Source organism: Polyodon spathula, chromosome 5 (genome assembly GCF_017654505.1).
Source record: "Polyodon spathula isolate WHYD16114869_AA chromosome 5, ASM1765450v1, whole genome shotgun sequence".
Taxonomy (NCBI): domain Eukaryota; kingdom Metazoa; phylum Chordata; class Actinopteri; order Acipenseriformes; family Polyodontidae; genus Polyodon; species Polyodon spathula.
The window spans coordinates 72831138-72849375 of record NC_054538.1 but is presented as its reverse complement, the minus strand read 5'-3'; the positions used below and the strand labels follow the sequence as shown (position 1 = coordinate 72849375).

Below are 18238 nucleotides of genomic sequence, written 5' to 3'. Positions count from 1 at the left end.
GTGCCTATAACCCAGGCAATGTGAATTTTACAAGACCTAAAGTGTGCAGTGCATTAATGCCAGGTCATGATGTCCTTTCCCCTGGAGTGATCTTTTGGCTTGGACTTAAGACCATACAGATGCAAAGCTAATTAAAAGGGCCATATACAAAAAAATAATATAATCAAAAATATATAATGGAAATAAAAATATATGGTTTGTGCTTTCAATTCAGTAAAATTATCTTTCATGATGTATGTATTTACTAGAAAGCAGCACCATATACATTGTATTATAAATGCAAACGATAGAAATCTGAAATAACTGGTGCTGTAGTTGACCGTATCTATTCCAGAGGATAACCAATTTCCTATCTTGGAGTGCCACCTAGTGGTATTACATTTGTTGTACTGGCTACAAACCTACTCATTGCTGCCACCTGGTGACCATAAATAGTGCATTTTTTATTATTATTTTAGTTTTTTTATCATATCAATGTATAATAAATGTATGTGAATGTATACGTAAATGAGGCCAAATTGAGTTCAACTATTGCTTTAATGCAAAGTTTGCACCAGGTTATACATACTAGCAATTAAATTGTTATCCTAGTTAGGCTTACAGTCTGTTTGCCATTTTCTGTCTCTTACGAGCCCACAGGTTGGAGCATGGGTCTTTTAGCCAACAAGGTTAGAAAAATCTGAGCTACTGCGTACCTTTAAAATACTAAATCCCTTGTCGGCATATGTTACCAGTTGCTACATTTTAAAAGAGAAAAGTTATACAATACCTCAGCATTCAGATTGTCTGCCAGGCTCCCCAGAAACTGACTTTCAATGGGGTTTTGCTGAGTAAGCAGAGTTAGGTAATGGCTCAGCTTTTCATGAGTTGTGATAATGATGCCTTCTCCATATTTATCAAACTGGGGTCGACCAGCACGTCCAAATATTTGCATAACATCCAAAATTCCCAAATCAACCAATGCGCCTCTCTTGGCATCGTAGATCTGTGTGCCCTGTTTTAAAAAAAAAAAAAAAAAAAAAAAAAAGATGTTAATTGGAGCAGCTCTCTCTCTCTCTCTCTCTCTCTCTCTCTCTCTCTCTCTCTCTCATATATATATATATATATATACACGTACACACATAATCTCAACATCATCAATGGTGAACTTAAATTAATGTTGTGATCTAACATTCAGGTAACTATGACAAGGTTAACATAGCATCAAATGTCCTTTGTGCAAGAAATATTTTTTTTGTTATTTCATTACTAAGTTCTTTAGCACACAGCAAAAACAATACGATTAAATGTCTTTAATAAGTCACAGGACTCTTAAAAGCAGTATCATCAGTATACAATGCAATCTGCACACAACAAATGCAGCTTGAAAACAAAATGTTAAGTGAGAATAAATGTCAGGAGGCCAGAAAGCCCATTCCTTTTGTTCAAAGGGAAGTGAAGCTAATGATGTCTAGCATGTGTCAGTTTGAGTGACGGAGAGCGATGTACCCTGTAGTACAGCAAAGAACCTTGCCAGGGGAAAGGGAAACTTCTGACGAGCACCTTCACATCTTAATTAGAAATAACAATGAGATACTGCCTGGGCTGCAACACTGCTGCGTGAGGGCCGGCTGGCATTACATTCTATAGAGGATGCTACTTTACACTGCATTGTCTTTGTAAGATTCTCAGCATGAATGTAATGCTGAAACTTCAAATACTAATTGATTAAACTTTCTATATTCAGCAATGCATATCTGTTTACACTACCTTTTAAAAGTCTGTTTCAATGCAATGTGTTGCATTTGGAGTATTATCTATTTTAACATTGGTTTTTGTATCATTGTTATATTCTCATCAACAGAAAGAATTTCATAAAAGCTGATGCCTGTATAAACATATGTACCCAGTGCATACTTTTTCTAATAAATGACTGTGGCAGAGCACAGCTCTGCCCTTTAGAAATTGGCAGGGATAGGGTTAAATTCCCCTACCTGCCTGGGTTCATTGTGTTCAGGTGGCTGGGGTTGATTAGATGATTAGTTTAATTAATGGTCAATCAGCGCCCAGCCACCTGACATAAAAGGAGGCCTCTGTTTCCTCTTTGAGGGGAGGGAGTTGAGGAAGCAGGTTGGTGTTTGTGGTTGTTTGTTAGTTTGAAAGTTTTGAATCCAGTGAAGGCATTGCCCAGGCTGGAAACCTTATTTTTTTGTAAGTTTTGTTTAAAAAAAAAAAAAAAAAAAAAAAAAAAAAAAAAAAATCCCAAAAATTTCACAAAACAAAAAAAAAAAAATACTGCTCTGAGCCTCTAGGTGGCGCTATCCCACTTCTCACACCAAATGTGGCAGGCTGGCGAGTGGAAAGAGGCCCAGAGACAGACTGCAGTTCAAAAAAATCCTAATTTTATTATAAAAAAAAAACACAAAAATAAAGTGCACAAGGGCAAAACAAAGATCTTTAGACACAAATAAAGCAAAAACAAAACTTACAAAAAAATAAGGTTTCCAGCCTGGGCAATGCCTTCACTGGATTCAAAACTTTCAAACTAACAAACAACCACAAACACCAACCTGCTTCCTCAACTCCCTCCCCTCAAATGAGAAGCAGAGGCCTCCTTTTATGTCAGGTGGCTGGGCGCTGATTGACCATTAATTAAACTAATCATCTAATCAACCCCAGCCACCTGAACACAATGAACCCAGGCAGGTAGGGGAATTTAACCCCATCCCTGCCAATTTCTAAAGGGCAGAGCTGTGCTCTGCCACAATGACCATGAAATGAAAAACTTAAATACAACATACTATGTATTTCCTGATACAGCTTTAAATATAAAACCACAGCATGAAAAAATGACAGTAGATAACCTTAACCTACATCTACCATGTACGAGTGAAGTTTGTAAGGCTGGGCAGACAAGTCTCTTCACATTTCCTCAAGATTCTGATACTATCAGTACCTTGTGTAAAATATCATCTAACCACAATTCTTTACAACTGAATAACTGTTTTTTTTTTTTTTTTTTAATTTTGTGCATGTCAAACCTAGTCAGTATGCATCAACTACATTGAATCTGGGTATAATGAGTATCATTTAAAATGGCACCAGTAGGGTTTAGAAAAAGTTATGGTTTTCTATAAGAAATGTTTCAGAGACAGATAAAGTAATTTAGTAGTCCTAGCTATAGTTATTTAAACATATACTCTTGCACACTGTACATACAGTTTAGTTTAACTTAGTTCTACCACAGCTCTCTCATCTCAGTAAATAAAGAATGTTAGAAAATAATTCACTGGAATTATTATTGGTGAAAACAGGAAGAAGCTCTAACCTTGATGATCACAGCGTGTGCTGGGAGGTTGACACCCCAGGCCAGGGTTGCTGTGCAGACCAGAACTTTAATGTATCCGCGAGAAAACAGGTTCTCCACCAGGGTTCTGTCCTGCCTTAGCATTCCTGCATGATGAATACCAAAGCCATCCGGGAACATCTCCCGCAACTGCTTATTGCGAGACTTCTGAACCTAACAGAAAGAAATGAGAACAGTAGGTTACTCTATTAGATGGAGGAAGATTCCCCCCCACTGTTTTCTACTTGACACACCGCCAACTGCTTGATAACGCAAGTCTGTGTGAAAATTATAGAAAACATGCACTGCTCACACGCTGATTCCTGTATAGATGAGACTGTAAGTGCATTGCCCACATCAGTGGAAATTAAAATACGCATGTGGTGTAGAGGTCAAAACAGATTTCATAATTCCCATCAATCTCAACAAATATGAAGGGTTTCAGGAAAATCCTACCTCTTTTACTAGTTTCTTCTTCAAGGAGAAGTACTTTGCATGGCATGATGTCTAACCCTAATGCACTGATTCCATATAGCTGTGGCAGTACTAAGTTTGATCCTGTAAGTATAATATAAATACTGCACATGCTTTCTGTTGCTAAAAAAACTATTATTTATAATTTTAACTTGTACATCATATATGGTAACAATGCAAGACTTTTAGTCAAACACTGGTGGCGAGAACAATATCTTCTGCAAAACAAATTCTCTTTGTTAAAACAAAAATAACTGCATCTCGGGAGTTGACAGTGCAGCCTTTGGTCAATAGCTTAGTTTGAAAATATTGCAGTTTGAGTCCAAGTTACAATAAGGACTGCCAAAAGACTGGTCTACCTCGAATACCCACAACTGCCCAATCAGCAGTAAGTAGACAGCAGTTCAGAATCCAGGTGAACACTGAAGAACCTGGAGTAAAGCTTAATCGATTGGCAAAAGTTTACCTAGAATTGTAGGATTAAATAAATAAATAAATAAATAAATAAATAAAATACAATTCTATATGGATCTTTTATTTTAAATCACGTAATCAAAGAAACTACAAAATGATGTTGCAAAAGTGTACCGGAAGCCATAATAGTAGTAGTATTTCATGTTAGATTTCAAATTGCCACATTTTTTTTATGTTTGTGTCAGTTTTTCATTTTAGTATATGTAAAAATTACAAAGCGGTATTTAATAATTAAATAGCAACCATTAACAGCTGTAGGTGTTCTACTATAGTCAACAAGGTGTCTACACATTGGCTGCACACATCCAGATCCTGACACAATTAATAGAATATCCTCAGCAAGTTCAATCACAGTTAGATAAAGGTTCTCAGGTGTGGCAATACACATGTAGAGTGACAGACCAGCCTTTGAACTAAATAGGATCCTTGGAGAAAAATTAATGACAAAATAGACAAGAGGTTGGACAAAGCATTATTATGCTATATCACAGATATAGACATGTCAAGTAAAACAATAAGATATGTCAAGAAAAACACAGCTCTTGCTGGAAATGATCAGAATTCATCAACCAAGTTGTCACATCAGCAACTATCAAAGCTCCACACCTTCCCACACCCACAAAATACAATATAAGCGAGTTCTCTTAGGAGTCCCTTTCTATTTTAACCATGGGTCGACATCATAGCAGTCAGTCACAGTTCAGCACCTCCTCACGATACATCTGGTAGTTAGGCAACTATCTTTGAGAACTGCTTATCTAGTACGGTGGTGCTCAAAGTAATTCTGGCATGGACATAAATTGATTTTACTTGGCTGTTTGCGGGCATGCTGACTATTGCATTGGTTCTTATCTTAAACACTGCCTTCCTGCGACACATACAGTATATATATATATATATATATATATATATATATATATATATATATATATATATATATATATATATATATATATTAGTATATATGATATATATTATGTAGTATATATTATCTATCAGTATATATATATATATATATATATATATATATATATATATATTAGTATAATAATATATATATATAAGTCAAAGTACGAACATATATATGAGGTATATATATATATATATATATATATATATTATATATATAACATACCATAGGTATCATAGTATATTTAATATGTATATGGTATCGATTATTATATGACATATGATATATACTATGCATATGTAGATATATCTGTGTAATCTGGGGGTGTATCAAATGTTATGTATGGGAGAAACGTTGTCAAAAGTTATTTTAGAACACCTCAATTTTTCCAGTTTTTATTGAAATTTACGCAGTTTAATGTCTCGATGTACTCTGAAATTAAAGCATAGACCAAATAAACAATTGGAGATAAAAAAAGAAATCATGGAATCATTTTGTTTAACAAAATTTAATCTACATTTTTGACTCAACACAGTAGCCACCTTTTGCAGATATAACAGCCGAACACACTCGTGGCATTCTTTCTACAATGAAAATCAAATATTGTTTGGAAAACTTCCCACAAATGTTTTGTACTTGTAGGTTGCTTTGCTTTCACTCTTCTGTCCAGTTCATCCCAAACCAGCTCAATGGGGTTTAAGTCTGGAGACTGTGCTGGCCATTCCATGACTTGAAGCCTACCGTCTTGTTCTTTTCTTCTAAGGTAGTTCTGACATAGCCTGGAGGTATGTTTTGGGTTATTATCTTGCTGTAGGATGAACCCCTGACCAACTAGGCATATACCAGAGGGTATTGCATGGCACTGCAAAATGCTGTGGTAGCCGTTTTGGTTCAGGGTGCCACTCACTCTGTGCAAGTCACCGACTCTGGATCCAGCAAAAGAGCCCCACACCATCACGCTTCCTCCTCCATGTTTGACAGCTGGTGTTACACATCGAGGAACTATCCTTTCGCCTACTCGACGGCGTACAAAAACCCTGCGTGATGAACCGAAGATTTCAAATTTTGATTCATCGGTCCATAAGACCTTCTTCCAGTCTTCAGTAGTCCACTGGTTGACAGCTTGTTTTTCTTATTTTGTCATCTTAGCAATGGCTTTCTTACTGCCACTCGACCTGGCAAACCTGCAGGTTGAAGTCTTTTTCTCGCCATTATGATAGCAATATACTACTTCCTGAAGTACAATGCTGAATAATCCAAATAATGTTTAAGATGGCGTAGTAACACAGTCTGTTCCAACACTGCTTTTATATAGACAGAGGGTTTGAAGTAATCAACAAAAGTTGGGACACCTGTAGGAATTGTTAGCATCAACTTTCAAGGCTTAATTTACTTCCATTGCTGCAGAACAACTGTAAGTTGTTAACCCATTACTTGTTCCCTGACAAAGGCCTTTTTGTATAACTCTGAAATGCACATTATTTTTCAGTTTTTGGTAACCTAAACTTTTTTTTTTAACCTCTGTCAGTTTACCGCTTACCTTTGTACCATTTCAGGTTCTTCACTGGACTTGAACTGCTTAAATTTCAATAAAAACTGGAAAAATGGAGGTGTTCTAAAACTTTTGACCGGTAGTGTATATATACACACAAATTCAAATCACAGAGAGTATAACGTTTATAAAATACACAATGCAAATATTTTTAAATAGCATGTTTACACAGATAACCATTAATAAACTAAAATAAAAGACGATAGATAGCATCTCGCTTTGTTTCAATTTGGCAAATTTGTCAACACTACTCTGTTTTAAAGATTGCTCATTTCTAGTAGAATTATTCAGAGAAAGTGGATTTGTAACTAAATCTAGCACGGTGTTTCCCTTGTCTGGTGAAATACAAAAATATATAAGAGAGAAAATTAAATTCTAAATATTGAAATGTATTATTTTTCTCAATAAGAGTCAGCGAAATTCAGTGCTTAATATTAACAACCCGCCTCTGCTCACAAATGATTGGACAGCTGTCAGATCTTTCGCTTTCCCACTGGCTACTCACTCGCCTTCAATTTTCATGCAGAATACCGTGAATGGCCTCTGCTTGCTTATGACTGGACAGCTGCGTAAAACTTGGCAGATAGTTGACTCTCCTATTGGTTAAACTTACTGTCAATACCTGCAACTGAAACAGACACTGTTAATGTCCCACCCAGCTAATGATTGGGCTACCACAGAGAAAATGCAGATATTCAATTGGTTGATCGTATCGCAGAGGCCCTTCAGAAAAAATAAAATAAAATGTAGAGTAAGTACAAGCACAGCTTTAGCGAGCAGCACTGTCAACAGACTGCTGTGAAGCTTTTGTTGGAAAACGTGTATAAAGCTTTATTTATTTTCCCACGGTATGACCCGCTAGAAGTGTGTTCACGACCCAAAATTTAACAACAGCTGTTGTGGGCACGATGGCCTGGCTTCGCGGGCACGAAATTTGCCCACGGGCACTACTTTGAGGACCACTGATCTAGAACAACAACTGCACATAATGCATACAAAACAGTGTATAGAAAGGGACTACCTTGAAAGCATTTCACTTTAAACAAAAGGATTTGGTTAATTAAAGATCAGCAATTTTAATGCTACAGCCCTTAATGATAACCTGTTAATGGTTTCCACTGTAGTTTTCAATTGTTTTCAATGCAGTTTAAAATTTAAGTTTTCTGGAGGTTTGTGTGTGCTTCTGTTAAAGTACTTTCAGGGATCAGAGAGGAAAAGCATGGGCTGAATAATGAATAAACACATGTTCTGCCTCCAACAGCAGCAAATAGAAAGCACGGAGAGAAAAAAAAAACACAGTAATGAAGCTGGACTGAAAGCTAAATTAATTGGTAAAATAGTTTGTGCATCAATATGATATCATCAAGTTACACTGGTACCAAATCCTTCGCCACACAGTAACTGCATGAAAGGAAAATACTATATTCAATTTGGCGCCACCCTCTAATTGAAGACGCACTTGAACTGACACTGCAGTTATTGTGTAATAACTACTGCTCTATTGCCAGTAGAATTACATTGAAAATACAAACTGTTACACTTTCAAATTCTAAATGAGTCATAAACTTACCAGTGCCATTAATCAAAAAACTAACTTTATTTTTTACTTCAAATATTACAAATTGTTTCCTGTATACATATACATATATACACACACACACACATACATACAACAGGCATGTTAGTTCAACTCCGAGTTAGTCTTCGTCATCCGAATGGCTATTGTAAAATAGAGCTGCAGCATTCTCCAGCCAGATTGTTGCGAGACGCTGGCGTTGAGCACAGAAAAGCATCCCAAATTTGCTCTTGTTTAAGTTTCCTTTCATTCAATTTATGTTTAGTGCTTCCCATGTGTTCTACAAGGTCTGCCTGTGAGTGTAATCTACAGCTTTGCTACATGAAGTACATTACCATCGATGTGAAATTCATCTTTTCCAAACTCTTTGGACCGATCATTAGGGGTGATTGTTATTGTTTTCGACATCTTAGAACAGCTCTGGATACCGACTAAAGTAAACTGAAGCCTCATTCAACACTGAACTTGAATACCGGAAGCAATTTTACTAGATAGGTATGTTTACATAAACTAAAAGCAAAGCTGCAAGTGTTAATGTTTATATATGTACTTGTATTGATTTGGATATTATCAAACAAACAAAAAAAACCTTGCTTGTTTTTGCCCCTCCCTAAATGTAAAACTAAAAGATCTCTGACATAATAGAAAAATCTGCATTTTTCCCTGTTATCATAGAAAATCAAATTGGTACTGTGATATGAAAAGGTGCCCTAAGTCTGCTTCATATATGTAAAGGCCAGCCCTGAGGTGGCCCTGGGTCGCATTAAATCGCAAGTGTGAATGGGGTCTTTGTTTGAAATTGCACTGGGTGAACATGACCCGAAACATAACAGACATACTTAAATTGTGAACATAACAGGAGTGTTAAAACATAGAGGATGATATTTATAAAAGAACATGTTGGTGGGCATTACCACTATTACTGTGTGGCTTATCAGTTAGACCTACACAAGTACAGCGAGGCTTCAATATTAGCTCTAGTAGGAGGTCTCCGGTTCATGCTGTGCCTACATTGCTATGTGAAACTGTATATTGTCCCTTTATTTATTTCTCTCAAGCTATGTTCAAAGGGCATATTAATGACATTAGTTTTGCTTTATTTTTTAATTACTGTATAAAAGTTATTTCATGCACAATGACAAAGACTGAATCCAGGGCAAATGCATTATTCCCTGCTGCTTTGTAGCAGTTGGGTGAAGGAAACTTGTCTCTACTATTGTAGTGTTGGCACATACTGTCAGATCTGGTCTCTCCAATGGTTAATTGCAATGAGTGATTAACAGGGGTCAAGGTGTGAACGCATCTTACTCAACCCCTGGAATATTGTGCCCCAGTATGATCACCCTCAATATTAGATGGGCTGCAGTGAAATGCAAACCTATTATTTTATTCATGGTACAGTGACATATAAAATCACCCAAGTGGAACATGCGTGTGTTACAATTACATCACCAGCACCACAAGATGCCAAGTACAACGGAGAGTAATCACTGCCACCTCTTTTTTTTTTTTCTTTTCCAATATTATTTGGAATACAGTAAAACATCAGTAAATGAAGCACTGTTTTTGTCTCTATTTTAGGTCCTGTTATGTTGTCAAAGCCAGTTTTCTTGGATTTTTTTTTTTTTTTTTTTTTTTTCTCTTGTATCTTACCCACGATTGATTGTCTTACATTAGTGTGGGCCACATTTCCAAATCAAAGATATATTTTTTGTGAAACAAATCAAGGTTAAATACAATTTTCAAATCATCACTTTTGAACAAATTGATTCTCCACAGATGTATGGTGAAATGTATGACAACACAGATGAATGTCACAGGAAATTAGATCTTTTCACAGCCTCAAACACATTTTTTATTGCCCTTTTAATTACACTGTGTAACAAAAACAATATTTTCTTTTGTTCCTGGGTAGTAAGTGTTATTTCCTAATTGCTTATGCCTCAAAAGTATAGAACATGGCTATTATTCCCCACAAACTTTGCTTTTGTGACCAGGACAGTGATATTTCAAAATATCACTATTTCCAATGGGAAAACGGGCAAATGTGTGTCTTTTTGTTCACATAAAGTCAGATTTAGAAGTGAGTAGTTTTTCGAGATTTACAATTATACTATAAATACAGTATAATTGTAAATCTCAAAAAACTACTCACTTCTAAATCTTTTGTAGTCATCTTTGTATTACTTTAGTATATATACATGTTAATTTGGATTCATATGTTGTTTTTTTCTGACTTTATGTGAACGAAAAGACACACATTTGCCCATTTTCCCATTGGAAATAGTGATATTTTGAAATATCACTGTCCTGGTCACAAAAGCAAAGTTTGTGGGGAATAATAGCCATTTTCTATACTTTTGAGGCATAAGCAATTAGGAAATAACATTTACTACCCAGGAACAAAAATTGTGTTACATAGTGTTATTTCAGTGGGGTGAATTGATTCACAATTATATTGGATATCTTTCATGAAAAATACAAATCTGGTTAAATTAAGCTTATACTGACCATTTTATTGCATTTGAAGTCAAGTAACATATCATTTATGTATTTGGAAAGGGCTAATACGTCACTCCAAATGATTACAGATAACACTATGTTGCTTCCAGCATTTGCAAACCTTAAGGCTGCATTGTTTGTACCGTAATCAAAATGGGAACGCAATTTCCAACTTTTAATGTACAGTACCTTGCTGTTTATTATACTATAAAAGTCAGTGTAACAATAAGAAAACTGGACATGATTAGGATCCAAGTCCAGTTACGTCAAGGTTTATTTTGGGGGATGTCCCAGCAAGTTGTAGTGTTCCACAATCCATTCCTTCATCATCATCATCATCATCAAAACTATAATCAAAACGTACATATGGTTCTCTAGATATATGTCAATATGCAAGCATGACTTACTACATAATCAGAATGACTCCTTATTACCCACAAATTAAGATATACTTCTGCTGTGTCCTTAGCAAATTTCATTATAAAAATGAAACTGAATTCCAGAACCGTGAAGGTACATAGGTTGGACATTCCAGACAACAATATGCTACATCTCCATGTCTCAGCACTGCATGCAAATCTCTGCATAAAATATACAAATACAAAAAAATAAACTGAGATTAGGAAAAACAGCAGGAGGGCTAAACTAAGCATATGCTTCCAATATCTATCTATGCAAAACATCATCTTTTCAGGAATATAAAACAGCCCATTAGGAGACTGCATGAGGTCTTCTTTATATCACAAAAGGGCAAAATGTACCTTGAATACCAAAACTCAAAATAATAAGATATGGTTACTACTTCTGAATATATTATTGTAAAAAAAGATTTGCGTGTCAGCAATTTAGTCATGAAGGTAGCTACAAACAGCAGCAGCTTCCTTCAACCAACAAATGAAACCACAATTACAACTTTAGAGTCTCTTTCCTTTCAAAAAAATGTTGCCCACTGTTTCTATGGAAAAGATCCTTTTGATTTTACATTTACATTCTGAAAATAACAACCTATTACTTTACTGTTTGGTAAAAGGATATATCTCTCTCTGTATGCACTGTTTAATAAGCAGGACTCCTGATTTTAACCTGCTCATTATAGACAGCAAGGTGGGTTACAGCAGTAAGATCTTAGGTTATGCATGCAACAAAACCTCATGCACCATCTTATTATGTTCCTGGTGACTTCTGTTTCAATTTATCTTAAATGTCCCTATAGGCCCAAAGTTGTATTGCAGGTAGACTTGAATCCTAATTAAAATATATTTTTCACCTTCTATATTGTTCTTTCACTGCATACTGGCTGCCCTTTCTGTAACATGTATGTGAGCTGAAGGCACAATGTACAAGCAGACCTACAAAAAGACAAAGCAGGCCTTTACAAACCCCTAGAGCAATGGAAATACGTGTTCTTAATGTTCACCCTCTGTTTCACACCACATCTGATAGCTGCACATACAAATGTCAAAGTCTGAACACACAGTCAAATACAATCCCCTGAGGATAGCACCTTATATTTATATGGAAAGACAAAACATTGTTTGGGGGGGTTCTCTTTCATAGAAATGCCTAGAATCCAAGTCTAAAGGCTGACAGATTGGCAAAAAAAACAAAACAATTCTGGATGCTTGTGAGTTCAATCACTGGACAATATTCAAATGGGTCAAAAAGCATGGCTAAATTGCAAGTCACATGCAACTGGCTTTGCTCTTGGTTATTTATTTCAACTTGATGAATTAAAATTATTGCTCCTATTGCTTTATTGAAGAGAAAAAAAAGAACTGGCAGCTAATGTATTTCTTTTGAATACAGATATATGGATATAACACTATTGCATCAGCACATCTTAATTAACCCTTTAAGGACCAGGACCGTGTTAACACGATAAAAAAACAAAAAACAAACAAAAAAAAAAACACTTTGTTTTGACGACTCACAGGGCCACCGTACTTTGTAGTTAGGCTTTAAACATATATCATTGGATAGGGGAGGGACTGACGTGTTACGACACTTGGAGGTGCATTTAGTGTCTAAAAGGCAAAGACAGTTTAAAGCAGCCCGGCAGAGGCAGCAGAGGCTGAAACAAAACATTACAGGAACTGGTTTAGAGCTAATAAAAAAAAATGGGGATGTATCTGACTTATAATCAGGGCTTCTGATTGTAGGTTTTAACTGATAAAACCCCCCCGAAACAACAAAAAAAAGAAATCAGTGAACGGCCAATAAACACCGGAAAACACTGGAAAAACTGTAGAAACAGTTAATTAATTCACATTGACATTATCCTTATTTCATTAAAAAATAAAACCCACTACAAAAATAATAATAAATACATTTCCCAGTGCTGCTGGGCAATATCCCGTCTTCCTGACTTGCATCTATCATTGATTCGTTATGAATACTTTAAACCCGCCCCAACTACTGAGTGACAGCACATTCCTACATTTCTACTGGAGACTCCGCTTGCAAGATTTAAAATGAGATTACAATCAGGATGCAGGCTTGTTAGCGGGATTTAAAGCTGTATTACCGTTATGATACAAATGATTTAAAACAAAATTGTGGTGAAATGTACAAAAATGCCTACACACAAAAACCCCAGAAGAATGTGCCTGTGAACATAGGGATTTTGTTGTGGAAGACAGCAAAGGAAAGAAGGTACAACTTAAGTGTGCGAGTACTGTCACGTTACTACTATACATATTTTGACAAAAAAAAAAACGCACAAAGGTTTTGGAAAGTAACCAAAAACACTAAATTCATACAGTATAACAAAATCCCCCCAAAAAAAACAACAACAACAACAACAACAAAAAAAAACAACGATTTACATAAAACTCGAAAATTGCTAAAAATAAGTACTGAAAAATACAATAAATAAAACCTGAAAAACAGAAGTCCTACTTATAATTATATTAGAATATTTATTTTGACTCATGTGTTTTAATATATGTTTGTCACAAAGACGGCTGTAGTGGGTGACATCAGACCAGAACCAGGAACCAACAAATAAACAACAGAGAGGTGGAGTTTGGTGAAGCTGGGCAATTGTTTGCACTCAGCATTTAATAATGAACCAGAAAGAAAATAAAAGGTTGTAAAAGACAAACAAAACACAGAGACAAACAAAAACAAACTACACAGACAAACACGATGAGCTGCTATTATTATATATGTTACTCTTTTACTTTCTCCTCTCCACATCCGTTCTCCATTAACCAAACACACAACCCCGAGTGAGTGAAACCATGCTGCTTTTATGCAGTTGTACCGAGACTCGATTGCTAATCTATCATTTAAATGGACTCTCGGTACAACTGCATGTGAATTAATAAGTGCAATTCCCCGTGCTCATATATTACTACATTTTACTTGCAAGTGAAGTTCTGTGCAATCCTCGTGCCTAAATACAAATATACATTTTAAACACTTATGCGCATATCCCATATTATATCCCGTGTACCAATGACTATACACCAACATTAACATACCACACGCAACATACAACACAGAAATACACAGGGGCGGGGCAACATTGCCACAATGTTTTACAAAATGTATAAATATCAAGCAACAAGTGGATATAAGCATATACTATTTCATGAACTAAATGTATAATTTCTGTTCCTTATTATTGATACTAATGGAATGAATAACTCTTATTTTATTTATAAATATTTATTTTGAGAAAATAAGTCAATAGTATTGTCCATTATTGCTGATAAAGATCCTGAGAATAAACGTGTACTATGTCATTGCAATCACTCAGGTGAAACAGTGTCTTGTAATTTGCCCAAACATAAACATTTTTAAACAAAACTTTCAGGAAGTATTGTAAGGTCCCTCAGGTAATACAGAAACGTGTTTTTATACCTCTAAGGAGAATTGTAGCAGGGGGAGATCTGTGCTGACTCTGCTGGCGTGTTCACAGTACTGCAGGAAGAGGGCGGCAGTCGTCCAACAACCGCCTGTGAGTCACGGCAGTGACACGGGGAGGTGGGAAAGTGGGTGTGTGGACTTTCCCCCTCTGAATTCGATTCTTGGGAGATTGCTAGCCCTATAAAAAAATGCTTTGCTGTTTCCTTAGGTCTGCCCTTTAAATGCGCCGAGAGTGTGGAAGCGCTGGTCGAGGACCGAGAACCAGTCGGGAGAAACCGAAACTGAGTGTGTCAAAGCGAGAGAGTGAGAGCGGGGAACCCTTGGGCAGACCCCGGAGTATTTTAACGGAGCAAGCTAGTTAGCCTGCAGTGTAGGACGGTGATCCGGGTTGCACGGGTAACGGCGACTGGGATATAGCTGTCAAGTGCAGCACCTTTTCTTTGTAGTTCTGTTACTGTTTTATTTTCCCTGTTTCTTTGTGCCTTCTGTTTTGAATTATTGTTTAGAAGCACCTGCAAGGGCGCCGGTATTGTGTACCCTCGCTTGGTATGCCCGTGGTTCTGTTTACCATCGTTGGTAAATCAGACCACGGACCCACATCGCCATCTGCGGGCTAAAAAGAAATAAGGCACCCTGCAAAATAAAACTGGGCACCTGTGTGGTGTTTTCAAGTACATCTGTCTGTCTCCTTTTCAGTGAATTACCCACAACCCTTCCACAAGAATATATAACAAAAAATACTTCAGTTAATGAATAACAGGACACACTGTCTAAATGTAAAGATGCAATTCATGGGTTGATCATATTTCCAACCCCAGCTAGGCTATTCTTTTTACCCTGGAAATTGCAAAGCGGCGCACAAACCTACAGCTATGGCCAAAACTTTTGCATCACCCTATAGAAGTAACTAATTTTGCTTCAAAAAGTCGAATGAAACCAGCTGAATAATGTTACGTTAACACAGAGGTTTTCAACCTTTTTTTTTTTTTTTTTTTTTAAACAGTTCCCCTTCTATCGGAATGTTTCAGCTAAAGTACCCTTTACAATTTCCACTCACTGAATGGAACCACAGCTGCAATAAAAGGCAGAATAATCTGGTTAACACATTTCTTTTTTTCCCCCATTTATTTAACATAGAATTTTTTCACAACAGTCTGGGACTGACAAACTGCTGAGACCAAACAGTAAGCTTGAATCTTTAAACTTAATTACACGTATTTAGACTTAAAATACAGTATTTAGGAATCTTTAGAAATACTCGTGCTCGCTTTCTATTGGGCAAAGTCATCATAAATAATACAAAATAGTCTGCACTGCAAATGTTTATCACGTAACTATGTACTTTCCACCTCGGCATAATTGTGCGTGCCGTTTAAACTGTTTACAGTAGCCTATCAAAAACATTAACCTCAAGATAAAACTAGAATTACTAACAATAGCCATTTTTTTTTTTTTTTTTTTTATTAAAGCCAGCATACGATTTATCCCATGGGGGACTGTATAACTTTGTCGCTTTGCACTTTCTGTACTCTTGTGTTTGCTTCTTCTGTTTTTCTTTTGTAAGTAAGAAATGTATCCATTTCAAACACCGAAAACCTATTCAACCAGTCGCTACTGCTGTTACTAACATGCAGCTGCGGTAATAAATCAAAGTATCAGTATTGTGATGATTATTTATTTTTACCGAAGCATTTATACCACAGCGCTCTCCATAGGCACAATCGTCAGACTTCTTCACCTGTATATCACAGTGGAAATATACTCACTCAATCAAAATCACACATGGGTACAGATGGAAAATGTGGACGTGACAGATTTTTTTTTTTTTTTTTTTTTCAATCTATGGTTCACTTTGAGCTGCTAAACAAAGATTAGATTAAAAAAAAAAAAAATCAAGATCACTATTTTCACTTACTTTCATTTTTATTTCTGCATTTCGAATTACGTACCGCTTTGTAGTTTTCCCTATACTTACCGAAAAACTGACAATTTTTGTATTTTGTATTTTCTCTGACTACATGATGTTAAATAAAATATCTATATTATGTTCATATAGAAAAAAAAAAGTCTCAATCCTAAACTTTTGCCCATAGCTGTAAATGTTTAAGTGAAATATTTCATTCCACTGAAATGGAAACAAAGTAGCAGGGACATATTAATCCTGGTCTTCAATTATTTTCTTTTTTTTCATATAGAGGAGGATTAAGCATAGGAGGACTTAATGTAGCTGAGCTTGTATTTGCTGTTCTCCATTAACCCGCTACCTATGTGACCACTGCACAATTGAGGCAAACTTCATTTCACCGACCATATTTGTGCTTTATGTCTCCAATGAACTTGCTAAAGAATAGCAATCACTTCCAATCTTTCAGGAGCCCATTTGACAGAGCAGGAACACTCATGCATCACCGGTGAATTAAGTGAAACCAAATGAGACTTCGCCTGAATAATATTCCTACTGCTAGAAGGAATTGTATTACGCTATCTGACTGGGAGACCTTGATGAGCCAAGCTGCAAAAAAACACTGCCATAGCTGTACCCCATAAATATTTTTTTTTCTTATTAAAGGAATTCCATTTCACAATATATTTGTACAGCATTTATCCAACAAAATCCTTCACAAGAGCTAATTATATTTATTTTTAAATAACACTTTTACTTAATACAGTTATCTCTGAGTTGCTGCTAACTCATTGAGCCAATTCAGCACCTAAATGCGCTGTTTGTAAATTTAGCATTTTTTTTTTTCTCTCCATCAGAATTACACTTACTCTTGATATCTGATTATCTACTGTACTGACATAGTTAGAAGGTCTAGTAGATGTTAGGGCCTACTGGAGCACAGCAGTCCTTCCATTTTTATTGGGATAAATTACTCCTCAATCTCCATCTCATCACTGCTTGGTATTAATATATGAAAAGCTGTACATATTTTACAAAAAAATTCATACCATCTGCACACAGAATGTTTTATATTAAAAACCTTCACAAAAACCACACAATACGATTTCAGTCCTGCATGGATCAGTATGAAAGTTTAACAAGGTAGTCTTGGTGGTCATTTGTTTTACCCACCAGCACATGAAATCAGTGTACTGTATATGGGCATCTTTGTCACATAAACCACACAGCCTAAATCACACTATATGCTTCTACCTCCATGCTTTGCCTGACAGGGGTTATTTAATCTTTACTTTGCAATAACATTATGAAAAACAAACAATAAGAGTGCACCAAACATGCTTAAAATGTAAATATATCTCACAACCCTTTCAAGTCCCAGGGATTGTGTTGCATCTGATTAAACAGACATTAATAACCTTCGAGAAATCCTTCTTGAACGTCATGGATACTCTTTGGGTCCAAGTTTTACATCCCGTTATGTTTTCAGCATCACCAAATGTGTCTTTCACATAGTGCAATTTCATATCAGGATAGTCTTGTTCAATGTTAAATGCCTCCATAGTTACAGTGCAGATGTTTCTTTTGTCTGGATAAAAACCTCAACTCCATATATATATATATATATATATATATATATATATATATAT

General features: G+C 35.9%; 1 protein-coding gene across 1 annotated transcript in view; it reads right to left on the bottom strand.

Annotated features, from left to right (window-relative positions):
• The window catches only part of ascc3 (activating signal cointegrator 1 complex subunit 3), a 260436-nt gene that overhangs the window by 81036 nt on the left and 161162 nt on the right, over positions 1-18238 (bottom strand). The window contains exons 14-15 of the mRNA XM_041251261.1: positions 3308-3499; positions 770-994 (exon numbers count right to left, since the gene is read on the bottom strand). Coding sequence (XP_041107195.1) covers positions 770-994; positions 3308-3499 — 417 coding nt within the window. The remainder of the gene's footprint in view (positions 1-769; positions 995-3307; positions 3500-18238) is intronic.